This window comes from Urocampus carinirostris, chromosome 12 (assembly GCF_059441175.1).
Source record: "Urocampus carinirostris isolate Australia breed hairy pipefish chromosome 12, RoL_Ucar_1.0, whole genome shotgun sequence".
NCBI lineage: Eukaryota > Metazoa > Chordata > Actinopteri > Syngnathiformes > Syngnathidae > Urocampus > Urocampus carinirostris.
In genome coordinates, this window is record NC_142360.1 from 7,327,436 (window position 1) to 7,355,408 (window position 27,973).

The 27,973-nt window shown below is 41.2% G+C and overlaps 1 protein-coding gene across 2 annotated transcripts; it reads right to left on the minus strand.

The window, feature by feature from the left end:
- Positions 1-20: 20 nt before the first annotated feature.
- sin3b (SIN3 transcription regulator family member B) lies at positions 21-27,913 on the minus strand. Of its 2 annotated transcripts, none has more exons than XM_088349749.1 (19): positions 27,408-27,913; positions 26,362-26,468; positions 26,118-26,271; positions 22,667-23,029; positions 21,819-21,974; positions 21,530-21,658; positions 20,459-20,548; positions 20,265-20,383; positions 17,833-18,046; positions 17,619-17,735; positions 16,355-16,593; positions 16,083-16,266; positions 12,141-12,999; positions 10,363-10,532; positions 7,901-8,074; positions 5,875-5,967; positions 2,398-2,492; positions 2,107-2,305; positions 21-1,007 (listed from the first exon to the last, which is right to left on the minus strand). In XM_088349749.1, the coding sequence occupies exons 1-19, from the start codon at positions 27,525-27,527 to the stop codon at positions 771-773; spliced, it is 3,819 nt and encodes a 1,272-aa protein (XP_088205875.1). In that variant the 5' UTR covers positions 27,528-27,913; the 3' UTR covers positions 21-770. The 2 variants fall into 2 exon arrangements, with proteins under 2 accessions (XP_088205875.1, XP_088205876.1); XM_088349750.1 differs by lacking the exon at positions 27,408-27,913 and adding an exon at positions 26,625-26,643.
- Between the last annotated feature and the right edge of the window lie 60 nt (positions 27,914-27,973).

Here is a 27,973-nt window from a genome sequence, read left to right on the forward strand (position 1 = left end):
CCCATCAATGTTTAAGCAGGTCACAACAAAGTTGTTTATTTTATAACAGATACAGGATAAATGTTATACATTCTATTTTAACACTGATATTCTTGCTTTTATTTTCAATGTCAGTATGCAAAACGGAAAGAAAAGACCACACAAACACTCAGTGAAATCAAGATTATGATACACAATTTCAGTATTAAACCAACTTGCTTCCTGTTCTCGTTTACCTAGGATACAAAAAATGGTGAAAGAAATTAACAGAGACCTCAAGAACGCCAAAATAACCACATGATCTTCGGATGGTGTGACTGCATACTGTATATAAAAATATACATATGCACATACTTTTCATGAAGTACGAGACACACAAACTTACGTACGCGTGTTTACACGATTAAGTCCTTTGTAAAAATGCGCTTTGAGCCACCGACAAGCAGAAGGCTATCTGGCTTTACAAGCTAAAAACTACACAAGACTCATTAAAAAAAAAAAAAAAAAAAAAAAAAAAAAAAAAAAAAAAAAAAAAAGGGGGGGGGGGGCGCAATAACATAAAAATGAAACAGACATTCACATTTCTCAATCCATTTCCACGAGGTGGATCAAGTCTTAGTGCCAGATGATGCCACTGATGCCAAGTGAGAGTGTTTTGGCAGCAAGTTTGCACGTATTTATGATCCCCCCCACCAAGATGCTCACTGTGGATGACAGAGTATGAAAGTACTGCAACTGTTTATTTCACGTGATTCCGTCCATGCGTGTCACCTTGGCCAACGAGCGTCCCCTTAAGGCGAGACGGGCGCTTTGCCGCCGTTGTAATGGACGCGGTATCGGTTGACGGCCTGGCCCTTGAGCTCCGTGGCCAGGCAGGTGGTCTTGCAAGGGATCATGTCCTCCTCGTCTTCCCCCATCAGCCACTTGTGTACGTCGCGCTCGGCCGATGCCGTCACGTGCTCGGCTTGCCAGCCCCGGTGCCACTTGGCAAGGCGTTCGTGCTGGCTTGCCGCGACCCGGTGCTGGGACTGAGATGGGAAAGAGGGGTCAAGATTGTCATGAGCAATTGCATTTTGTGTTATGGAGGCACAATCATTAAAAGCGGTGGTTTTCAATTGGTCTGACCTGAAGACCCAGCATCCAACCCCAATTAATAGACACGACAGTGTTATTCTCAGCCAATCATAACGTGAGGATGACGACAGCCAGTGGCTTCTGATTTAGGTCGTCCAGCTTTGTATCACATGTGATCCTTGCACTTATACAGTGGACCATCAACTTATGAATGTATTTTGTTCTGGAACATGAAACATTTGTCAGTGTTTTGGATCAAAAATGGTTCATGATGTGTCTGGGGACCTTGTCACGTTGATCAGCGGTATTCGGATCGATTGGTAGGGGTAAGGCTGGTCCCCTTTTCTGAGCTAAAAACTAATTCAGAGAAGTGTTTGAAGTGGATGAAGGCATGCTGTCGCCCTCACCTTCCACTCAACGTATAGATGATTGATGGTAACCGGAACATAGTCATTTGTTTTACGGTAAGTTTTTTATTTTCATTACATTAAAGTTTACGCTTGCTGTTGGTTTGGTTATAACACAGCTCCCTATCGGCCTCTCCCTCCCTCGTTAATTTGGTATTATACCATGAAATAGAAACCTGGACACCCTTTCAAATTTCAGGAATGGGTTTCTGTCATAGATTATGAACTTATTATCTATGAAGACAGACTAAAGAAAAGTTTGCATTAGATGCGCCAAGAAACAAGAGTGAGGTGACATATCTAGGGTTTGCTAGAAGGATAAAACAATCAAGTTTACATTTGTAGTACGAGTCCATCAGAGTTGACAAATCTCAATTTCTATGTGAAGATGGTATGGAGCTGACTATTTCCTCATCGCCAACATTACAAGGTTATTAGCGTTTGGACACCTTGATGGCATGAAAAGAACTTTCAATATAGTAATTGTCACTCTTTTATACTGTCTTTTGAGATGAGTTTGCATACAGGTGAAAAAAGAAGACCATTAGTACTTGAGAAATGAGCTGACACCAGAAGATGGTGGTAGAAAGTAGAAAAATTTCAAGTTTCAGACGCCACGTTTAGAAAGATGAAAATTCAACCATACCTTTCTAGCCTTGACCAACGCTCCTCTCCGGTACATGTAGTCCTCTGAGTTCATGACAAACACCATCTTGTGCGTATTGAGCTTGAAGCGACAATCCAGGCTGCCGGCATTTTCCACACCCAGCTGCCGGTGCCATTCGCGTCTGCAGCGCATTGCCTCCACTTGTCGCACTTGCCAACGGCGGAAACGGCGAAGATTTCTATAGAGAACCAAACATAATAATAATCTCTTCATTCAAAATGCAATGCTGGAGAGTAACCCTTAACATGATTGTGAGCTTAACTAGCTTACCGCGGAAGGAAGACGGGTTTGAAAAAGTAGCCACCTGCTTGCGAACACAGACTAGACTCGGTTCCAACAAACTGCTCCATGTAACTGGACAAGCACTGAAACAACAACAACAAAAATCATGATTTCATAGGACTCACACATGGCTTTAAATTATAAAATATAACAAATGTCACAAATCAGCTGGGTAGCCTGGCTGAGGGTGTCTGATTTAGGTGTATTATCTAATAATAATGGTGATGCACAACTTTTTCTTTTTACCACAGCTGATAACGGCTAAAATCCTGCGTCTGTAGACTTGTAACTTTTTTTTTAATCCAAGCTATCCATCCAGCCATTCATTATCTGCACCGCTTATCCTCAGTAGGGTCGCGGGGTGCTGGAGCTCATCCCAGCTATCTTCGGGCAGTGGGCAGGGGACACCCTGAACTGGTTGCCAGCCAGTCGCAGGGCACACAGGGACAGACAATTCGTTCGCTCATTCACACCTAGGGACAATTTGGACCGGCCAATTAACCTGATATGCATGTTTTTGGGAATGTGGGAGGAAACCCACGCAAGCACGGGGAGAACATGCAAACAGGAGGTTCGATCTCATGACCGTGGTAACCACCGCACCGCCGTGCTGCCTAATTAAAAAAATATATATATATATATTTTTCAATTCAAGCTATATTAAAAAAAAAAATAGAAAAACACACAAAAAAATTGTTTTTATGCGCGTCTTTATTTTTGTTTATCACAATAGCATCGGTAAACATGTCTCCAAAAAGTAGTGTTGGAGAGACTACAGCCCGACTTCACCATTCGATCATTACTTACCGTACTTTCACCTAAAAATGAAATAATTTGCCATTTTTTGATAGTGTGCCTGCCTTATAAACCGGAAATCGGTAGATAAAAATGCTTCTAGATGTGGTGACCATTTATGAATGAATCCTGTCTATTTAGTTGTGAAACCACTTTTTCTTTCCCAATTGACGTTTTTTTAATGCATCTCTCGCTTTCACTGTGGTTTTAATTTCATGCACATTACAGTCCAGCACAGCTTATATATTAAAAAAAAAATTCTCAGAGGAATGTTTCGTTGTGCGCCTTATAGTCCGGAAAATACAGTAGAGATCCCACGCTACTTAGTGCTTCAGTTATCACTGATTTAGTCCTTCGCGGAAAAAATATTTGACTGGAAAAAAACCAAAAACGATCTGGAATAAAAACAATGGGGGTTTCCCGCACCATTAGGAAGGTTTTCGAGCAGCCAAGATTCAAGTTAAAAAACTAAAAAAAACAAATGATTCCATAACAGCACCTCTCTCACGATATCACGCTGTTTGCTTGACAGCGAGAGAGGGGTAGTGGGGAGGTCAAGATTCTGCCCGATTGGCCAGCACCCCTTGGCGACTTGAGATCTCCAATGCCAATTCATATAGTGTCTTTCATACTGTAATGTGAGGAGACACCTGCCCTTCGTCAAGTGGGCCATTCGGGGCTTTGATCAAGTCATTTTAAGTCAATTCTTAAAAAATACAAATGAAGCAAATTTATGTCAGTGACGTTGTGCCAAAGAAAATTAGGAATGTCTACTTTTGCGGTGCCCAATTCATACTTGTCAAGTTACTGTGACAATCTGGATTAGACTTACCGTATTTTCACGACTATAAGGCGCACCTAAAAGCCTAACAATTGTTTTCAAAAGCTGACCATGCACCTTATAATACAGTGCACCTTATATATGGATCAATATTGAGTCGCAAGGTCTCGCAACTAAGGCAAGCAGCCGCCGACTAGATTTTCCCCCGTAGGCGAAGTAGACCGCGGTGTATGCTGGGATACATGTACACCGGCGTTTCATTTCCTAACCCATGTGTCAACCATCATTTGAATCTGTCACTATTGGCTAAAAGTTATTCGGAGGTAAATGTGGCGGGTCCTTTTTAGCATTTACAGGCCCTCATAAGCGTAAGGGGAGCAAAACAAAGCCTGCAATTAGCAAAAAACGATGATTGTGAATCACAGGTTTGTTGCTCCACGGCATGGAGAAAACATTTTTTACTAGTCTGTATTTGTAAACAGGAATTATGGGGATGAACAGACAGCTGACAACAAGCATCGTCAATCGTTACAGATGCTTCTCGGCGGATTTTTTTATTTTATTTGTCGGCATTATTGCGTGTTTTGGAGTGTGGAAATATTTCACACGGTTGGATTTACTACACTCACGGATGTAAGAGGACCATGGTTGAGTATTATTATTGAACGTGATGGCTGCAAGACGACTTTGGTGAGCTAACCCGGCTTTATGTTTTCCCAGTATCTTGTTTCAGACTGATCTTGATGTTTTTGTGACTAGTCTATTTATTTTAATTCAATTCAATTCAAAGTGTTTATCGTCATATGCACAGTAAATAACCACGTTTCCCCGCACAATGAAATTCTTCCTTTGCTGTCGACACAGTTGTCAGCGAAAAAGAAAATAGAAACTAAGAAATGGTTGTCATTTCTTGAATCCCAAGAGTTTAACCTTCCTAATGATAAGTGGAATGACAAATTTGAGTGATTGGTGACATCGTACAGACACCGTTGTCCATACGTGTTAGACAGGCATTTGCTCCTGTGCGAGCCGTCAGAATGTTGAGGGGTTAATAAGTTTGACTGAACTATCTGACTGTTTTCGAGGGTGGGAAGAAATCCCACTTGAGAAGACAGCTGTGCCCCTGCACAAAAGTATTGCCCTTTACAACTTGGTTAACTGCTGTTAAGAGTCGATAAAAAATGTTCAAACCTCATATTGTTAGAATATAATATAATGAAATTGTGAATGTATTTAATTGCTGTTAAAAGTGTCGATAAAACCGCATATTTTTAGAAAATGATATAATGAAATTGTGGATATGTTAAATTGCTGTTAAAAGTGTCAATAAAAATTGTTCAAACTAAAAATCTGACTGTTTTGTTGACGTTCCCACTGTAGCACCTTATAGTCCGGTGCGCCTTATATATGCAAAATAAAGGACAAAAAAATTATCTTGGGTGGTGCACCTTATAGTCCGGTGCGCCATATAATCGTGAAAATACAATACTTATTTGTCAAAGTGAAGCTACCAGAGTCTGTGTCACTTTTATACAGACTTGTTTTATTTTTCTTCATTTTCATGCGTGGTCTTTAGAGTCAGACTGCCAGGAACCCTGGCTAATTTTAAACAAATTTAAATAAGTACTTTACCCAAAATTCAAGTACTTTTTAAACCTTTAAAACACATAAGAAACGAGCATTTAAGGATTTTAAGCACCAATACGAACACTGATAAATGCTTAGAAAATTTCTAACAAGTAGTTTTGCTGATTTAATATCATAGCGTGGGGTTAAGTGACTATATATCCCCCCCCCCCCCATCAGGTAGTTAGCCACGACCTCATTGTTGGCCGTTATCTGTACAATAATTATCATTTATATCTGTAAAATATCTGCAGTGCGTTTACCTGAACATCTAAGGGGTCGTCAGCTTGCGCTTCCTCGGTGTCCTGGAGCTCAATGGTCATGGTCACCTGACCTTTGCTTTGAATGAACATCACCTGACCAGAGAAACAAAAAGCGCATTTCTGCTTATTATTTGAACGAATAATGATTTACTTAAACTGATAAAGTAGTTTTACACCACTAGGTGTCAATGCATAATAAACCCTGGAGCTATAAATTCCCAATAAAGTGGTACTTCTCCATACGAGCTTAATATGTGCTTGTAGCTCAAATTGTTTGTGCAAATGTTCCTGATATAAAAATATTTTTTAAAAATTAGTTTGTTTCCGATCTCCAAAAATATAGAATACAGACGCTGCCCTACTTACGATCGAGAGTTCCAGATGATCGTTCGTAAGTTGAATTTGCTCGCAAGTTGCTTCAGTGCTATATTTTGTATGGAATGTATGTTTAAGGTTTATATATGTTTAAGGCTTGTATAAGTAACCTGTAATGTTTTGTACTTAAAAAAATAAACATTTCATAAAATATGCACTATAAAGATAAATAAAGTGAAGTTTAAATTACTTTTGGAAGATGGGCTTCCAGAGTTAGGCGAATTCCTCCTTCGTGGTAGAAAATGGCTGAAAAAAAAAGGGATCCAACCATTTTCTCAACCGCATCAAGCTTTCTTATTCCACTTTCATTTCAAAAGAAACCGCTTGCCTCTTCTTTACACCAACCATATTATATGGCTGCACGAGATATTAAACAATAAAAATGTCAAAGTTGTTAGCGCGCTGGAGATTCAGTACAGTATGTTTACACACAAACTAGGAAGAGGAAGTAGATTTGTTCTTCGAGGTGGATGCTGGGTGACCTCTTACAGCGCCACCACACGCCAGTAGCTGCGGAAAGAAGCATGACAGTAATGTCCTGTACTCGAAAAAAGGTGCAAACAATACAAAATCTAACTTACAACAATGTCCGGATATTTTTCGACATCCCGAAAAATATGATCATATCTACCGTTTTTCGTAAGTCGAATGGTCCTAAGTAGGGGAGCGTCTGTATAACCCTAACTAACAAGAAAACACACCTTGTTTACTCCAAAACAAATTCAAATAGCAATTAAACATTAAAAAAAGACAGTTAAAAGATAAACAAGATAATATTGACATGAAATGACGGATGGCGGCTGGGTGGTTAGCCCCACAGTGCGGAGGTCCAGGGTTCAATTCCAGCCAGCTACCGCAGCCTCCCTGTGCCTGCGTGGGTTTCCTCCCACGTTCCCAAAAAAACAACATGCATGTCAGAGTAATTGGCCAGTTGAAATTGTTCCAAGGTGTGAATGATTGAGTGAGTTGTCTGTGTGCCCTGCGACTGTCTGGCAACCAGTTCAGGGTGTCCCCTGCCCACTGCCGCAGCACCCACGCGACCGTTGTGAGGATAAACGGCGGGATTAAATAAAATACTACAATGGATGGATTAAATAAAATGCAAGTTTATTATGAGCACTTACCATGGAGCGGTAATAGTGATGGGGCATAATGATATAAGCACATACTAAAAGCTTAAAATCAAGGTTACTGCAACTTTACACACAAACATGTTTACAGAACATTTTTCATGCAGGTTTCAGTTTATGTATCGCTCTCTTTTGCCCTTTTAGATGGCCTCGCAACGTTTTTACTATCTAAAGCTTTTTTTTTAAGATAATCTTTTTCTTTTAAACTTGCCCAAGGAGGTTTGTCTCTGCCTCCCCTTCAAAATGTTACAAAAATAGGGTCATTAAAGAGAGCTGTAGCATGACCAGTTGCCATTTTCTGTATGTTTCTTTTCAATACAAGCTGCAACTTCCTCCCATTTAGCCAGCACCTCTTTCTTTAGGTGTCAGCATGAACAATCTGGGACGAGCTGATGCTGGTTGTGAAGGGTCTCAAGCAGTCTAGTGGTAGCCTCTGGGAATGCTCGAGGTATCAGTTTTAAAAATAAAACGTTTTTAACTTCAAAAACATATCAAAATGTATACAAAAATGTCATTCTGACCTTGAAGCAGTTCTCCTCAGCCATGGCTCGCTCAGCCTTCCACTGGTAGCTGGTTTCCCAGGCGGCTCGCACACACTGAGAAGTGAGGTTCCCCCCTGCGGCTCCCCTTTTCCTTTCGGCAAGGTACAGATCGACCACCTGCAGGCACACCTCGTCCGTCACAAGGTGCTGGAGCTAGAGACACAAAAGCAGGGTCAAGTTAAGGCTCCAAAAATGCTCAATAAAATCGATTAAAACAAATTACAAAAAGCATCCAATTTAGTCATTGATTTGTTGGGTCGCGCGATTAATGCGTCAATCAGCACGTTGCGGAGCCATTTACGTCACCTGCATCGCAAGTCAGCAAGCTAAACAGAGCGAGTTGGGGCGCGAAAGCGGTATTTTCAATGGATACAGTAAATTCAACATTTTAATCATGACTGATACGGAGAAAACAGTCCGACCAAAAAAACGTGTGGGAGCACTTCACGAAACAAAAAATATGTAAAAGTACATGACATGTCACAAGAGCACCCCGATGATGAGACAGCACCTGAAACCGAATCATGCTGGAGTCACCGATGAGTATGAAGGGAGCTTGGTACCAGGGTAAGTCACTACATTTTTTTGCAGTTTTTGTTAGCATTTTTTAAGTGAGTAAACGTAATATTATTCTCAGGTAGCTCGCTTGATGCTTGATCTTGCTGTGTGTGGGTGTGTGTCAGAAAGAGAGAGACACTTTTTATTTTAGTTAGGCCATCTTAAACAGCTTTAGTTGTGCTTCATAAACAAACTCAAACTTGCTTAATCTTACAACTAGTCCCACAATTTTCTGGCAAAGTCTGAGTGATTATTGTGTCCTTGCAAATTGTGGCATAATACAGAAACCCCCTCGATACTTTGCGCTTCGGTTATCGCTGGATCACTACTTTGCGGATTTTTAATTGAATTGTCATTGATATCAAAGTATCATGCATTGTGGTCAGAGAGAGCATAGAGTAAGTGCTGCACTTGGCAGATTGTGTGTGCGTGTATTACGTGGAATGACTCTTTGCGGGCGTGACTGTTATAGGCCCGTGTGTGCTGTCAGTCAAACATGGGGCGGGCGCTCAAGTCTGTCTCCGAACCAAAACAAGCTTTGAGGCATAACGACTGCTAGCTTTTGGTGGCTTGTTACGCTTAAAAGAAAATCATCAATTAAATGAAGAAAGTTAGAAAAGTGCAATGAAACGGATCATCACCAACAGGTGCTCCATAGATTATCATCGGGTTTGGAAATCGACTGCGGTGGCGTCAGGAGAGAAAGCAGTAGCAAGGCTTCAGGTCTTGCCTACTGCTATGGCTAAGCTAACAACCGTCGCAAGTTACCCCTGCGCACCCTGTATTTCAGCGATCCGAGATCCATTAAACATGGAATAAATGACCTGGAGCTACATGGGAAACCACTACGTTTAGGACTCCTTTTTAATCATCATTCTATGAAGATGCGACGCTACTTTGTGGATTTTCACTTTTCGCAGGTGGTTCTAGTCCTCGTTAACCGCGAAAAGCGAGAGATCTCTGTACAAACATCACTGATACTTATTTATCTTATTAGAGCACAATGACGAGCTTCATTATGAGAAACACATGTACGCCATAGCAAGAAGCTGTCTTGAATGTGAGCCTTAAAAAGTATCTTACATATTTGCAATAGTATTACGTATTATTTTATGAATTTGTGCTGATTGTTGCATTTGAACAGTATTTCAAACAGTCCTTTTTATTCCACCATTTTCATCATGGAGTAAAAGAAAACCACGGCCACGGTCGTGATATCACTTTGTCGCCCCCACCGCAATCCTGCTCCACCGTTCCTTCAGCGTAATGCGCTTCTTGGTCGGAACCTCAATGATAAAAGTAAGAAAAGCAGACAGGCCCGAGGAAAAAAATAAAGTATCTTTAAACGGTAAGCCATTGTTAATACACACTTAATCTATAAAATACTTACCTTTAAACTTTTTCAGGACACCTCAAGCTACGCACCTCAACTTTCGGTGTGTGTGTTTACAATGCCCAAGTGAGTTCAAAGAGCCTTTATATTTTTTCCCACAGAACCAGAATCTGCTTTTATCTACTTATACCTTCTGTTCTGGCCACAAAGCACATTGCGCTGGAGGAAAGAAGGCAGGGGGAACAGGGGAGGGGGATTGATTCAACACCCGTGCTCCTGGTTTTCTTTTATTATAGTATGAAAATGGTGAAAGTAAGAAAAGGATTGTTTAAAAACCCCAACCCTGGCAAAATCTTCAACATTTGAATAAAGGAGGAAGATAAAAGTGTGTGTTATTTTGAAATCTAATTAATGGATTAATGGAAAAACAGTTACAACAATCCACCGATTCATAATTGTTCAAATAATCATCAGTTGCAGCCCAGCCCTAGTTCAAGTTACCACGTGCGAATCCAAACATCACCGTGCAGTGGGTTTGACTTCAGCCTACCTGCCGGATGATGTTGTGGATGACTTTGTCAATGGTGAAGCCAATGTAGGCGTGGATGGTGAACATCTCCCGCAGTGTGTCTTCATACTGGTTGGAGTCCAGGTTTCCGTCTAGCAGGCTTCGCACCATGTCCAAGAATGCTGGGTAGTACTCCTCTAACTCTACCTCACCTACACATAAAATACATGTAGCATGTGCTCTTTTTTTATACATTAATAGCAGGTGGTAAAATCCTACCCCAATATTAGTTTTTGTTTGGTTATTACCTCAATCAGCTGCCACCAACCTTTTTGCAGGCAAGAGCTAATTTTTATTACCTGTTTAGCACCAAGGGCTAGGATATGCTTTTCTAAAATAAAACATGTTATCACTATGTTGTTATCATGTTGTTACCAAGTTGCAATAAGCATGGGTAGGTTATAAATGGGCTCAGTCAACCACGAAAACATCATACCAGTTAGAAATCAAATACCCTAGAAACTCTTAATGACTCGCCATTTTCAGAACCAGTCCGGGGCTACTCAGATGTTCTCACTTGGTCTACGCAGGCACCACGTTGTTGACTCCCAAATCATCCCCAATGATTTATCAAAGAATTACGCTTTTAATGAGTAATCATATTCTAAATCAGTCAATATAAAATGTTTAGTAGCTTTTATGTTTAAAAAAAAATCCAAAATTTAGATTAGGGGAAATGTTAGTGATTGTTCATACTTATGAGCTTTGTTTTTCACGTGACCATGTTGATTTGTCCGTGCTGCATTGTACGGAGACATGGTTTTTAATTTTATATTATACCATTATAAAAACATTATGGGTAGGACTAAATATTCATACTTCTTCCTACTGTTTTTTGACAATGTAAACAACAGTTGTACTCATCTTTCCAATTTGTTTCCCCATCTTTCTAAATCAATTTATTCTTGTCATTATATGTTTATATGTTCATTAAATCAATAAGAAATATGTAGTCGCCGTCATGCGACAAAATAAATCTTAATTTGTTTTTGTAATTATTATTTAAATTGTTCCTTGAGGGTTTATTAAATAATTATCTAAAGTAGTGGTCTGCAACATTTGATGTCAGACTACATCTATAAGTCCTGGCCTGATAATAGCATTAGTAGCAAGAACAATAAAAAGCCACTGTGTAATCACTCAACCACTCGGGATCTAGATTACATAGGAAAGGGCATTTTCTCATAATCAAGTATTGAATGAAGTATTTTTTACTCACGGCACCATGTTGTACAATGTTGTTTTGGCAGAACTCTTTCCAATAATGCATCAAATGCTGAGCAAATGATGTCAGTGATATTTGTCAACTGATCAATCATTGCGGTGATGGATCACGAGTATGATTTTGAGTGTTTTTTGGAGTGAAAAAAGTGTGTGTATACATGAATAAATACAATAGAAGCAACAAAACAAAAAAAACAAAGCATGGCCTGGTAATTGTTACCCGAGTGATTGCAGACTACTGATCTAAAGAGTAATTGTTTTTCCTAAATGTGTCATTATTAGTATGGTATTTTACATGACAGCAACAACATTCTGGTTTAACTTTGTTGTTGCAATTTTTAAAGTAATTTTACATTACTGTTAAGTTCACACACACAAAACTTTACAATGGACAATTTAACTTAACAAGTATTTCAATTAGTGATACCATAAGAGAGGCCCCATTACTTAGACTCAAAAACTGGCCACGTCACAAAATTGCTGAAGTAAATCGGAGCCAATGTACCGTTTCCTGATCCAAAAAGGATGCAACTCACTTGGCTGCTTGAGTCGCAGCTCCATGGCGAGGTCGCACGCCTTTTCCCGCCTGCCTTCGGCCACCAGCAGCTGCTCCCTGCTCTGCTCAGCGCGGTGCTCCAGCAGCTGCCGCTCGGCCTGCCGGTACACTCGCAGCAAGCGCGAGCACAGCGTCTGGTGCAGCCTCAGGAAAAAGTACCAGTTGTTGTTGACAAAAAATAAGTTGTAGACGTCGTCTAGCTCTTTCTGGTGTTCGGCTTCGGGGTCACGCAGGTCAACCTTCTCGGTCGCGGGGCCCGAACTGGCCTCCATCGGTGTGGATTCAGGGGTCGGCGTGGTGGCGGTTGTTGCAGTTTGATTGGAGCTCCCAGCAGTGGCCAACGTCTCTGGCGGTTGGGAGAGGCTGAATCGTCTCCTTCTGGATTCGCTGTTCGACTGCTGCTGGTTTTGAGCCGGGCTTTGACCTTGAGCCAGTTGAGACTGACTACTGGCTGCCGCTGCGTCAGAAGTGTTAGTGTTTGCCCCGGTTGTTGCCGGTGGTGGTCCAGTTGTCGTCGTTCCCGCTGCTCCGCCCGGTCCTCGTTCACCTAAATCCTCAGGTTCCTCATCTGTCCAATCCTCTGTGTCGCTGAGCTCGCCACGGCGTGAAAAAAACAGGTCGGGGACGAAGTGCTGAATGATGCGCTTGATATGGTCCTTGTCATCTTTGTGGATGGTGGGCTGGCGCTTGACGTGGTAGATGATGAGCGCGGCGGCATCTTCCAGGACTTGTTTGTCCTCGTACGTGAACACCATGTGGGGCTCGCTGGTCGACGCCGCGCTGGAGCCGTTGCGGGCCTGCTGGCCGACGCCTCCCTCTTCTGTGCTTTGTTCCTGTCGCTGAAGACAATTATAAGTTTAAAGCCTCAGTGTGTATTATATAGCAACAACTAGTGGTGAAAAAAATACTTCATTTGAATAAACCACTATTGTTGACACTGTTACCATCTCATAAATATTATTTTATGTTAGGAAGTTTGTAATCATATTACACCACCTGAGACACCCTTTGAAGAACCATGACTATTCGGCAACACTAGCTTGTCCCTGTGATGCTTTCAGCATGAAGCGGACACTTAATGCACAGAGGTGACCCCTGCTCATGATGTCTCCAGAGTCATGAAATTCTGGCAGCTTCAATTTTTTTCCCATTTTCTTTTCTAGCCACTCGGCTGCAGGCTATGGCTTCCCACAAGGGCTGCACGATTAACCGAAATCTAATTGATATCGCGATGTGAAGACTTTCAATATTGTAACCGCGTAACACTGCAGTTTTTTAAGGATTTGTAGTTCCAGTTTGTTGTTTGAGTGATGGAATGTTTGGCCAACAAGAACTCTGCCCCCTGATATTTGATCTGCAAACTCAGTGGAATGGTTTAAATCTCGGCTTAAAACACACTTCTATTCTATAGCTTATGAATGACATATATTTGAAGATGACAATATCTTTGTATTATTTGTTACTGCAACATCCCTTGCAGCCTGGTCTTCCAGGAAGGGGGATTACCTCATCTGTAGTCGCTTCTCAACGTTTCTTCATTTTGAGGTTATTGAGTGTTTCCCTGCCCTCATGTAAGTTTTAGATCAGGGGATGGTGTAATAATAGTCTGTTAGCAATAATCTTTGGTCTGTGCAGCCCTTTGAGACTCCTTGTGGTTAAGGGCGTTACAAATAAACATGACTTGACAATTGTCCCCTTTCGGGGTTTAAGAGCGCCGGACAATCAGAAGCAGGTTTTAATGGCACCAGCCAATTAGGGCGAGGAAAAGTTTGCAAGATATGTGTGCATGACTTTGATAGGTTGGTGTAAGCTGCCAGTCGGTCAAACAGTGAGTGCGGAAATGGCCAACAAAACAAATGTCTCAGCCCGTTGCTTTACCCGAGCGTTACGATAAAAATGAATTGATCAATTTAATAGCACTCCGAGGAAAGTCCGAAAATCAAAAAGAAAAGCTGATAACCAGCGTGTGCTCCCTGGATTTTTATCGTGTCCGGGAATTGACTGTCGGAAGTAGTGACGTTACGAATGGATTTTGGAGTCGCAAGTCATCCCTCGTACAAAGGGGCCGTGGTTAAATGGAGGCTGTATCGAGGTCAGTCTAGTTTTTTCCTCATGTCATGTGACCGAAGGAAAACAAGGCCCCATTTTTAGCGCTCACGTGACTGACTCGCGCAGTGATTCGCGCTCAATATATAGGCTCGAAAAACACAGGAAGAGTCCCCCACATGACCGTCTGAAATGAGTCTTGGATCATTGCTGCGTTACTTCGACTACTTGAGAATGGAGCCACCCAAAACGCTAAGGACTCCACCAGTTTGGAAGCATTTTGAGCAGATAACTCCCAACAAGGTATAAACAGACATGTATGATTAAGCACAGCTTAGGTCTCTATATTTGTGTGTGTCACACAAAATATAACAATTATAATTCATTATATAATATATGTAGATACAAATTTATTCCTCAATAAAAATCAATTAAATGCACTATTCCCTCTATCAAATGTGTGTCCCAATTACACAAGCACATCAAGTTACTGAACATACAACTGACAAATATATTTAATGGACAAAACTTCCATTATTTTGTGCACATATTTACTCCACTTCATCCGCCATCACTAGTCGGAAGGGAAAGCTTACAGCTAAGCTAACAACTCCTAAGCCACCATTGCCAAACATGGCTAGTCGCCAATGCCGGATCCGTTATCCATGAAACGGACGACTCAGAGCTACTACTCGAGGAAATCCACGACATTTGTGACTGTATTTCAATCATCACAAAAACATTGCAGAAGTTGTGGTTAGCCGACGCTAGCGTGTAGCTTGCCAGGCGCTCTATAAATAGCTTCCCTACACAGAAAGGAGTAGCCCTCCAATTTTGTTGTCCTTTTGAATAATGCTAAGAAAGACAGTTTATTCAACAGCAATTCTGTTTTTATACTTAGATCTATAGTTATTTGTTACAGTCGTATACTCTCAGTCTCTAAAGATGTCATTTCGAGGTATGTTTACATGACACTATGAATAAGTTCTCAGCAAAAACAAAATGAGCACAGAAATGCACTTATTTTTTTCAAGTCGAAAATTGCGTCGAAATTGCAATATATGTCTGAAAAATTGGTTTTTGTTTTTCTTTCTAAATTGTGCAGCCCTACATTCCACAAACCCATATTTTTAGCCACTTCTGGCTAAAAACTTCTTCAATGTCACATGCCTTCCAAAGCTGCTCAAGCAAGCCAACATTAAAGAGTGCTGTGATTCAAATCTTCAATAATTCTTCCACTGTTCCCTTATCTAACCACTCATGAGTCATTTAGCTGCCGGTAATGGTACACCGATAGTCGATATTGTTAGCTGCTCAGTGTTCGTCTTTCATAGTCACCTGCCTTCCAAAGCAGGTCATGCAGGCGATCATCGCCAAGTTCCATGATTCAGGGTTCTGTCACTTGACAAATAAAATACTTTACTGCCCTTTTTTGTAGCTTCTCTTCCCAAGTGCTAAAGCTAGCCACTTGCACCATTTCTGACCAACTCCAGCTATTGGCTCTTATCAGCCGCTCCTCATGTAATCAGCCTGCTTGTTTTTTCTTTGTCACCCAAGGGGATTGACACAAACATTTAGGACCTCTTGCTGGATGAAATACGTACTTGCTAACAAAAATATGGAAATAGTTCTCCCACTGTTGTCAGATGGTATTCTTTAGGCTGCCATAGTGTGTTGTTTGAATGCCCATTAAGTTCCAATGACCTTAGGTGGTGATTATGCAATGTCACTTCAAATGTTTTTGCACTTTCTTCATTTTATCCAATTCACCTGTCATGTTTACTTGTGCTACGGTCCCTCTTTACCTCTTATTTTGCCCACTATGGTTACTCAAAAGAAATCGCTGTGTCCGATTGTTAAAGAAAATCATCCTCACCTCATCATAGACACTCTCTATCTCATTGAGGAGGCTCTTTGAGCGCAGGGCCTTCATATCATTCTGTTTGAAGTTGACTCCTTGGTGGTCTAGGGACTTGAGGTAGGCCTTCTCGTACTGCTCCCTCCAAATCTTGTTGAAACCCTGCTGGGCCTCTCGCCACTCCTCTTCCTTTGCTTTCAACCTGTCAACGACAATTTCAGCACTTTAAAAAAAAAATAGCATTTGTGTATCATAATGACAGTATGTAATGAAAATAAAGAAAGGGCCACCTTTTAAGCACCACGGGGACTGCCGATGCCGGACTCCTCTTCAGCCCCTCGATGATCTCGGGAGCCTTGTCGCCGTAGATCCGATACACTGCGCGACGCTGGATGACTTCCGAGGTGCCACCCAGGCAGTCGTCTAGCCGAAAGCGATCCTGGTCCTCGGCAGAGAGACGCGACATTTTCTTCTGGACGCTCTCCAGCACCCGGATGGTGGCAAGGTTGGTCTCCAGGACGACATCCAACTTGAAAGATGCATTACAAAGTTTTAGTTTGAACAGAATGTCTTTGTGTACAGTCTGTAGAGTGAAAAGACTTTCTCCCGTGGATCAATGCCATGTCAATTTTTTTTCTACTCTTGGTCGTACTCCACCTGCTGCGTCATCCTGAGCCCTTCAACCTCTGGCGCAGTCACGGAACCTAGACGCTGAATTGGTCGGGCATGCGACCTCTCAGGGAAACCATGTTTTGCGGCTCAAGGCTCTTCAAGTCTGCAGCCGTGAACAAGACCGCTTCCCAAATGAGAATATGACAGCATCACCCAAAGGCAACATCAACCAGGACCAACCTTCTGCTATTTTGGAACAAAGCCAAACTTTATTTCCCTTTGTGACATGAAAGTGGATCTACTTAAGAACAGACCATGCGGTGTCACCTCAACTCCCTATGACCGAGGCACCAGTTCAAAAAAAAAAAAAAAAAAAAAAATCAAGCTGCCACTTGGTGCGTTTATGGGCCAAGAAAAATGAATCATGGCTACTCCAAACACTGTTGGAAGCAATTACATTTTTTCTTTTTCCTCTTTCTAATTTCCATATAGATTTGATACAATGAACAGTGTATATTCAATCAATCAAAGTGTGTTTGGGTTGAATAATTTTATCTACATTTTATCTAATCTTATCTATCAAATAAACAAACCTTGGATGAAAAGAATAGCGACCTTCAGATACAAATTTCTTCCTCGAGTTTTACCACATGTTTAGCCACAGATTAAAATGAAACCGTTGTAGTGCTCTCTATTTACTGGGGAAATTACATTAGGCTGCCCAGTGACTTGTATAAGACTAGACCCAAATATGCTACAAGTAAATTAACACTGAATAGCAAATCACCAAAAACAATGTTGTTTGCAATCTTAATAGACAGCTAAAGATGTCAAAGATCCATTCTAGGCTGTCAGTGTATCAAAAGCTAAACTGACTATCTTCACCAACTTCATTCTGAAAGATAATGCTTGTAATAATTGTGTGACAGACTTTTGTATTACCTCAAACCTTTCATCCTCACAGCGGTGAAGCTGCTCCTCATAGGGAGTCTTCTTAGAGCTGACAAAAGTAGAATCCTCTGACCAGGAGGGGAATGACACCCATGTGTCATTTAACACCTAAACACACCAGCAAAAGATTGTTTTTTCTGTACTGTGCGTTTGTTTATTTATCAATGAAATATTGGACTGGAGACTGAACAGGACGAGGACGCACCTCTTTGCATAAGGCGGTGCGCCCACTGCATTTTGGCTGCTGGTAGGTCTTGGGCAGCGCTCTGTAGCTGGAGCCCAAGCGTTTGCAAGAGGCGTAATCCACCTCACGACCTCCTCCTCCCTCCATGTAGCGATCAGACAGCCCCGACATGGCATGAGAGAGCTCCTTGTCTCCCAAAAAGGACTTGAACTGTGTGTACACTTCGGGGAACTTCCTGGAAAGTGTTTTGGATTCAATCGTGAGTGACAGATAGCAGCTCCTGACGCAAACTTTTTTAACTTAATACTGGAACACAAAATATTGCTGTAACAATAACATGCTACAAACTTGTGTTATATAGTACAATGTTCCCTCTCCATTTTGCGGTTCAACTTCCGTTTGCGCTGTGCATCAACTGAAACATTGCTGTCCTATTTTTAAAATCTTAACGATTATGGCAACAACTAAAATCGCGGTTCACGGATCCCTTAACTCTGAGCCGTCACGGCACCACAGAGGACGCAACTCTGGACAGCTTTCCCCACTGCCGACGATTCCTGGCCAATGTTGTACAACCCCCAGCAAAAAGTATGTAATCACCAGTCTTGGGCAAGCCCTCATCATACATTTTATTCTGTAGAAAAAAACTCAGATCACAAACAGGAAACAAAGTGCAACATTTTGGCATTTAGAGACACTAAAATAAACTAAGATAAGACATTGCAATGGTCAGAATGTTACTTTTATAGAGCAAGTGCAGGGAATTATGTAATCACTCGATTCTAAGAGGAAAAAAAAATGGAATCTATGCATTTTGAGTAGAAAACAAGCACACAACCAGTCAATTGGGCACCTGGCTTAGAGTAAGCAGATAAAACAGTGCAGTTATCACACCTCAGAGGGCTCCTGGACTAAGCGTATTGGCAATAATCATGGCTCAAACAGGAGATGTCTCGCTACATTGAAGATTTGGACCAAGTAAAAACAGCATGTAATGGTTGTTTAAGCCAAGCGTACTGGTAGGCCAAGGAAGACACATAGGCGTTGATACAAAAAAATCTAAAGGCTATAAATCTTGAAAACAGAAAATGCACAACAAGACAAATGAAGAAAGAATGGGAGGAAGTTAGAGTCAATGTATGTGACGGAACTGTGCAGAATCACCTAAAGGAAATGGGGTTTTCATATAGGAAAGCTAAAACGAAACCATCGTTGACGCTTAAACAATAAAGAACAAGACTGCAATGGACTAAGAAGAGGCACTGTGGATGACTGGATGAAGGTTATTTTTAATGACGAGTCACGAATCCGCATTGGACATGATGATGGTGCTGAAACTTTTGCCTAACACCGTTCCGGTGAGATTTACAAAGAGGACTGCCTTAAGAAAACATCAAAATTCCCACACTCCTTAATGATACGGGGCTGCATGTCAGGCAAAGGCACTGGTGAGATGGCTGTGGTCAAATCTGCAATCTATGCACAACTTTACATTGACATTTTATACAGCTTTCTTACTCCTTCATTTGAAAAAATGTTTGGGAATGATGAACTCGTTTTCCAAGATGCCAATGCATCATGCCACAGAACAAAAACTGTGAAATCATTACTTGGAGCAAGACGCATCAAACCAATGTCATCTGCAAGTAGCCCAGATTTCAACCCAATTGAAAACCTTTGATGGAAATTGAAAAAATGAAATTGTCCACAACAATGCTACGACCTTAAAAGATTACCTGGCAACTGCAATCAAAGAGTTGGCACCAGATTGATGAAGAATACTGTTTGTCACTCATCAAGTCCATGCCTCAGAGAGCACAAGCTGTCATTAAAGCCAAAAGTGGTGCAACAAAATACTAGTGAAATGTTTTGTGTTTCTGAATGCCAAGGACTTGCACTTTTGCAAACCTTATCATCATGTTTTCATTCTTTTTATCAGTTTGTTTTACAGAAAAAAAGTCTGAGTAATTACTTGTTCTAGACTGATGATTCCATACTTTTAGCTAGGGGTTATACTTCCGCATGGTCGTCAACAAGGTGGTTTGTCGTACTAAAATACTGAATAACCCATCTCAAAATATAAAAATATAATGAAAAATCATAGTAGTGAGCTGTAAGCCATAATAAGCAATATTAAATAATAAGCTTGCAATATTTCAGTTGGTTGGCAAAGAATCTGCAATTTATGACATATTTTTGATTGCATTTAAGAAATTTAAGAACTTTATCACAATATTCAAACTTTCTGAGACAGTCCTGTGTATATATTTGCAATAATGCACGGGTAGTCATAAAACAGGAAAATCGAAAAGATACTGTTCTATAAAGGAATTTGATTCCTACATTGAGGAAATTCACTTAATACAAAAGGGTCATAGAATGGATTCAACGGAGGAATGAAGTAATCCACTATATTTTTAGAGAACGACACCCTAAACGTATTTCATAATTACCCCAGAAAAGGAGTGACGAGCTGAAGCAGCTCAGCTCCTGACACAACCTCCTGGTTGAACAAGGCAATGCAGCGCAGGAAATTCTCATACACTTCCTGGCTTTTGAAGAGCCGGCGAACCTGGGAGATGAATCACGTTGACACTTATGCTACAGCACAAATATGCCAGGGAAAAAAATTCAAAAGATTCCACACCTTATCAAAGAAGGAGAACTCTCGCAAGACTCCGTGCTTGCCCACGGAAGCAATGGACTGGTCTTTGGTACAGGAATACTTCATTTTTTTCTTCAGGGGAAAAAAAATTATGGTGAAAAATAAATCCACTGGCAGATATTTTGGAGCATTTTCATATTTTAAAACATTTCACCCGTTTCCTAGGGAAATAAGAAAAACACTATAAAAACACACTCATAGCAGTTTTTCCCATCACAATAATTACCATTCACATTACATTTATAGGGCGGCGCGATGGTTAGCGCGTGTGCGGCACAGTTCTGAGGTCATGAGATTGAACCTCCTGTGTGGAGTTTGCATGTTCGGGCACTCCGGTTTCCTCCCACATTCCAAAAACATGCATGTTAGGTTAATTGGCTGGTCCAAATTGTCCCTAGGTACGAATGAGCGAGCGAATTGTCTGTCTCTATGTGCCCTGCGACTGACTGGCAACCAGTTCAGAGTGTCCCCTGCCCACTGCCCGAAGATAGCTGGGATGGGCTCCGGCACCCCCGAGACCCTACGATTTAGGTGACGGTAGATACCTTTTGGTTTTTAACTCCATGCTATAGTTATCACACATGTATGTTAAGAAAAAAAATAAAACACACTTTGTTTGTCAACAAGAACTACATAGGCGAACTCCAGGTAGAGAGGAGACACAACCAAGTCATGCTACTACTTCTATAGAAAATCAAAGTATACTCTAATGAGGAAAATAACTGCTTAGAATCTTCACAAGTGGTGTTGGCTGATTGAATATTATCAGATGGCGCCAGATGATTAGTTATTGGGTCGTGTACCTATCAAACCGATAACTGTGACAGACAATTACTATTACGGTTTCTGTTTAATCTATTTATGTTGATGTATATTGAATGTTTTAAACAACACATCGAATAATATTTTCATATAAACAGTGCTGAGAAAATATGATGTATAAAAAATAGCAAAAACTATAAAAATCTAATAAAATAAAAAGAAAAAGACATAAGGAAAAAAAGCAACATTTTCTGCGGACGAGGCAAGAATTTACTCCTACAAGTGCAATACCTTGAGGAGTGGAGACATGTGGGGTAAGAGCACAGGCCTGGGCCTCTTTTTGCTCTGTTTGGCTAGAGGATCGTCATCGTCTGGTTGTTTTAGCTGCTCTTTCGCTCCGGTCAGTGAATTCCCGGTGAACTATTGATAACACATTGAATCATAGGTATGACATGAATCAATTAAAATAAAATTGACAAGAATGCTTAATGTCAAGCTTAGGATATTGGCCTGACATTTAGAAGAATAACCAAGGGACCAAAGAGAGCAAAGTTGCTTTTTTCTTCTCTTTTGTACTGACCAGTGATCTCTTGGCATCAGGCAAGAATTGACCAAACTCAGCCAGCAGATCTTCCTGTCCTTTGAAAAGACTGGCAACTTTGGAAAACACTTCATCTTCAGTCATCCCACAGGTACCTCGACTGCCCCGACTCTCCTTCACTTCCAGCTGCTCCTTCTGTGAGGCACAAGATATCAAAATAAGTGATGAGAAAGGCAAAGTACAGTAGACCCCACAGATACTGAGTCACTAAACTTACACTATTTTTATGATACGATGTGGAAAACAATGTTTACGACGTCAACAAAGAATAATTTTGCGTACCAACGATCTTACAATTCCAACTTTGTTGTGTTTGTTCATCTGATTGTGAAAGTTACGTGCCTCGTAAGTCTCTAAAACATTTGGATGCTGTAGGAGTGATATCAGATGCTGTTCTGCTATTGGTTTGCATCACGATTTTGTGAAGCTCCCAATATGATAAAGGCGGAACAGTCTCCCAGAATTCTCAATTCGCTCTCTTGGTTCAGTTCAGGATCGCTTTAAATTATTTAGCTATGGGTGCCAAGACTTACAGCAATGCCAAAACAAAATGCAAAAACAGGATGCATTGGAAACAAAGCATGTGATGGACAAGAAAAATGAAGAAGGCAAACACATTGGTCCCCATTTTGTTACACGTATAATCAGATATATCACAATTAAGTAGTACTAACGTGGGACCATTGTTATTTTAACGATTTTATCTTGGGTGCCAGGGGTTCAGAAGACATCAGCTAATTACCATAGGTTTCTATACCATGCAATACAGCAATATCACTAGGGGGTTTACTGTATAATCATGATTATCAACAGCTAAGTAGTAGTACCTGGTATGTGTGAAGAATTTCCAAGAAGGCTCTGTAGATCTCAGGGTGGTCCAGAAAGCGGTTTTTTATCTTATTGACGTAACTGATGGCACTGTCAAACTCCACCGGGCTTGTTTCGGGGGCTGACGGGGACGCGGAGGCGCCCTGATTTTGACTCTCTCTACTTGCCAGGGGAAGGGACAGTCTGCTAGGATTTTCCTGTGGCCCGGCTGAAGACGTCGAGGAAGATAAAGACTCCAACGAGCCCGACTTCGTGTCACCGGTGTGGACCGGCACCACTTCAGAGGAAGTGGCAGCAGCCGCACCAGAGGTTGATGTAGAAGCGGAGGTGCTGACAATCTTCCCCTGTTGGCCAGGTGATATCTGAATAGATGACAAATTGAATTATAGTGGTATTCTTAAAAAACAGAGCTACACCAGACACCGGAATGGAAAAAAAGAATCATAAACCTTTGAAATGTATTGAATTTCTGTAGATTTATCAACCTTAACTCAATGAGTACCACACCAAGATTGACATGATGAACATTCATCCATTTTCAAGACCGACTTCACTTAAATATTTTTAATATTGTTGATCACAAGCCATCATGGTTTAGAGCAGGGGTCAGGAGCCCACGGCTCGCCAGCCATATATGGCTCTTTTCATGTGTGCACATGGCTCGGAGATAAAAATGGAAATTGCGCAGTTGCTTAGCTTAGCATAATGTTGCATACAGAGTAATTTGTTGCAGTGCAAAGCCAAGACAATACCGACCGCACAAAGGCAACAGTCCAGTATCTATGGGACATAAATGTGTGGACAACACTGCTGCGAACATTGACAAATGTCACATCAAACAGAGTGATTCGGTGTCATATTTGACCCTGATCTATCCTTTGAAACGCATGGAAAGAAAATTACTATAACCGCTTTCTTCCATCTTCGTAACATTGCTAAAATCCGTTCAATACTGTCTCAGTCGGATGCGGAAATTATAATTCATGCGTTTGTTACCCCCCGTCTCGATTACTGTAATGCACTACTCTCTGGTCTCCCGAAGTCTAGAATCAAGTCTATTCAGCTGGTACAAAATGCCACAGCGAGGCTTTTAACTAGGACAAAAAAGTACGATCACATAACACCGATTTTGGGTAACCTGCATTGGCTCCCAGTTAGCCATAGATGTGATTTCAAGGTTCTCTTAGTATTATACAAAATCATACATGGACTTGCTCCCTCTTATCTTTCAGATCTGATTTGCCCCTATGTCCCGGTCCGAAGCCTACGATCTGAGTGTGCCGGTCTTCTGGAGCAAAGAAGTGTTCTGCTGGTTCGAGAGCGTTCTCCATCCAGGCACCGGTGCTGTGGAATGCTCTTCCCTCTGAGATCCGATCTGCAACCTCAGTAGAAATGTTTAAATCTAAGCTTAAAACTCACTTCTACTCCATAGCATATGAATAACCTACTCTTCTCGTCGGCTGAAAAATAGTCTGTGTAATATAGTGTAATAATCTGTGAAGCCCTTTGAGACTCTTCGTGATTTAGGGCTATACAAATAAAAATGACTTGACTTGACATAAATTACACATCAATTTACACTCAAGGTGTCACAGCAAGAGACGACATTTTGGATGTAACTCGCTATCTAATCTTTTATATGGAAGCTCATTTATGTTCATTGTTGAAACACTTTATGATGAAAAGCTCTACCAAAGTACCTGGAGCAATTTGATTGCGAGAATGCTAGGAATGGGCGGAGCTACACACAGGGCGAGCACACTTCCCGCTCAGCGCCGTCTGCACTGAAGGTAAATACGTTGGTATCCACGTTAGCAGTAATTTGTAACCTTTTTGCAAAATAAGTTGTGTACTCACACCTTGTTTTCAAACCATTACCCAGGACAAAAATTACCTTCAAAATGAGCCTTCATACTCGTAAGTAACTGCAGGAGAGGAACAAATTTTAAGTGGTGTATCTATATTAATATGGGACACAGGCTCTGGCATTATTATATTATTATCATTTCGTAGATTTTATTAAATCCTCAAACATCACACGGTGAAATGAAATGTGCTGAAGAATCAGCGTTTGTCTGGAGAGAGGGTTTGGCGGTTTTGTTGAATTTTGTCTTAAAATATATGGTGTGGCTACAACTTGTGGAAAAACCACTACATTTGGGATGGTTGGATTTTAATCATTGAGACCTGGCTTAATCCAAGGAGCCCCGATGCTAGCGTACAACTAGTAGCCAGCCTCTCTTCTAAATTGCTTTCTTGCACGATAAGGAGAAGCCCTCCAATTTGGTTGTACTCTTGTATCATAACAGTAAAGACTATTAATTCCACTGCAATTCTGTCTTTTTATTTGTAAAACTATAGTTGTTACTGCAACTAAATCATTATCAAACATGTCCAAAACTGGACATCAAGTTACATTTTGCTGAGTTTCCGGCAATGCAGAATTATTTTTCTCTTTTGAATGAATTGACTCATGTACTATTGCAAAGGTTGTACGGCCTACAAACGTCTTTCATAAGATATCGATTTCTTTTTTTCCTTATATATTTTGTCACATAATACTAACATTTCTGGGGGCTTATTTAGTCGGTTGCAAGATACACAACTGTACTTAATCACATTTTTAGTGGAAGTACAACGTTGGCAACAAGATTCACTTGATATAATTGGAAATTATTTGAATGCAACACAAACTTTTTCTCCTTTTCCGTGTTTTTTTTCTACCTTTTTTTTAAATTCCTTTAAAAAGAGCTCATTGTGTTTATTTTTTCCTAGCTGTTACTTTTTTCTTTTCATTTTGTTTCTTTTTTTCTCAGCTTTCCACTACTTTTACATTTTGGTATTTTTTTCTTTTTGGTTCTATTTCCCCCTTCCTTTAAGTCATTTTGTGCATAATTTTACATAATATTTGGTTATGTTGGGATTAAAGAAGCAAAAACAACCTGAAGAGCCGTTTAGGACCCGAAAGAGCCGGTTACTTTTAGTGAGCAGAGCCGAAGAAGCCGGTTCTCGAAAAACTGACTCAACTATGTTCTACTTGGACCTTGACTTCAAAATACAGCATTTAGAACACAACGTCAGTGAAACCCGTGTATTTTTACCTTCATGCACTGTAACTTTGACTTAATATGCTTCTTAATCAGCCATTTTGAGCCCTCATTTTTGTGAGCTGGCTAGATTTTCTTGTGCGCTGGCTAGATTTTCTTGTGCGCTGAGAATGTCTGGGCAGTGCGCGTTTGCGCACGCGCGCAGTTTAGAGGGAACATTGGTGTGTATTCTGCTATTTGTCAGATTTCAGCTTGGACGGGTCCACACCTTGAAGAGGATAAGTCGTGTAAAAAATGAATAGATCGGCACCTGACCGGTTCTGTTGACCTAAGTGGTTATGCATCAAATTAAAATCATCCGGAGCGCTTGTTTACAAAGAAAACAAGGTCAAAGTGGTCTCACCTGTGTGGAGAAAGGTGACTGAAGAAAGGCGATCCCATTCTTTGGGACCTCAATCCGATACCCAGGTGGAAGGAAGGCATTGAAGCCCAACACCAAGTCAGGGTGCCCATGAAAAAGTTGGGACACACGATTAATGACTCCTGGAGTGTCAATGCTGAAGACAAGATTGAGAGTGAATTCTACTTACAAAAGTGCAATAAATCCATGCAGACAAACACCAAAACCCCAACTCTTTTTTTCATACCTCTGAGACTTAAACTCCTTCATGATGTCGAGAAACTTGTTGTATATGCCAGGGTCGTTGGCAAAACGGATTTTAACCTGGTCCAGGTATGACAAGGCATCTTCAACCTGCAGCACATCGGGAGTGTTAAGAACACTACAAAGCTTTTTTTAATGGCACGATCTAACAACCAAGCAAGGATGCTGAATCAGCTCTGCTGCAGTTACAATAGCTTCATATTTATTCACATAAGCAAATGCACGACGAGAATTGCTCCATTTTACCTACTCATGTCCCGATCACAAAGATGACTTCTCAAGTAAAAGGAAACATCTTGTTGAGTAAAACATGTTCTGAACACATCGATGACTACTGAAGTAAACAAACGTACGTTGTGTACTATTGCAACGCTAGAACATTTATAAATAAATGCGTGGCTATCAAAACACACCAGGCTTTTTTTCGCCGCCTTGTCCATTTCTGAATACGCTATGTGCAAGTTTAAAGTCGGGCTGCTAGGAAATGATCGTTTTGTTCGCACAAAGCACTGCAAGATATCTTCGCAAAGGGGCTACTCGTATTAGCATTAGCCGGTCAAACGACGATAAGTCCTCCAACACCCACACATTTTTGACACTTGCTTTATTCCTCGCCTATTTCAACCAACACAGGATCGAAATAATAACAATGCCAACACCGCAACAGAATTCATAGCTGATAATCATTTGTAGTAGCTTCTTTTTTTCTGCTAGCTGACGTCCTCTACTTTGTTCGAAAAAAGGAGGAACTTCCCACACCAGCGAGATTTCTTTCGAGTTTGCATTAGTGGAATGAGAAAGTAAACCACGTCACTCGTGACACTTTTTTATCAGCAAAGAATAACGGTGTTGTGGGGGTTAAAAAAAATAAGACTTTTACATGGAGCTTGAGCCGACGTTGCTTTCACTCGCCTCGGTGTTAATAAAACAAAATGGTTGTGTGTGTGTGTGACTCCTAGGGGACTTTTCCCCTATTTTCACCTTCTTTTCACGATAAAAATGTCTTTCCCCCGTCGTTTGTTTTCTTACCTTGAGCTTCTGGAAGTGCTGCTGCTGTTGTTGCTGCACTTGCTTTTGTGTTATAACGAAAGGTTTCTCTTGAATCGGGTTGATTTGTTTCACCGTGCTGTGCGCCTGGATCTTCGCCATGAGCGCGGCGAACAAGGGGGAGGCTGCCGCCGGAGCCCAACTTGCAACGAAGGAAGGTGAAAGGAGGGAAAGCTTCAGCGACGTTTAGCCGAGAACACGTCCTCTCGTCCGGGTAGCCAGTCTGCCTTCCGTCAGGGGAGCAAGCCCTACTTTTGCCTGGCTCGGGCGCGACGCTAAAGGACGAAAAATCCAGGCGAACGAATGTAGGTGACAGAGGAGCTGGCTACTCGGTGAAACATCGTCGAATTGAGCGAAAGGGAGGCGAGACGGACGGTGGAGAGGAAATGGGGGGGAAAGAAGTCGAGGGACAATGGTTGTCGTTTATCGTTTAAAATAACGATTGCCTGTCTCTTTAAATTCGGCGGCAGTGGCTGTTTCTAGTCGTCCGGAAGTCGGAGTCAAGTGAGAGAGAAGAAAAAGGAGGGTGGGATTTCAGGGCGCATGCG

What these genes read in the sequence shown, in the direction of transcription:
- sin3b (XM_088349749.1), bottom strand. Translation starts at nt 27,527, where the DNA reads ATGGCGAAGATCCAGGCGCACAGCACGGTGAAACAAATCAACCCGATT. An exon ending in AGCACTTCCAGAAGCTCAAG is followed by an intron (nt 26,469 to 27,407) that starts GTAAGAAAACAA and finishes GATGTGCTGCAG; the next exon opens with GTTGAAGATGCCTTGTCATA. An exon ending in CTGAGGAGAACTGCTTCAAG is followed by an intron (nt 5,968 to 7,900) that starts GTCAGAATGACA and finishes TTCTCTGGTCAG; the next exon opens with GTGATGTTCATTCAAAGCAA.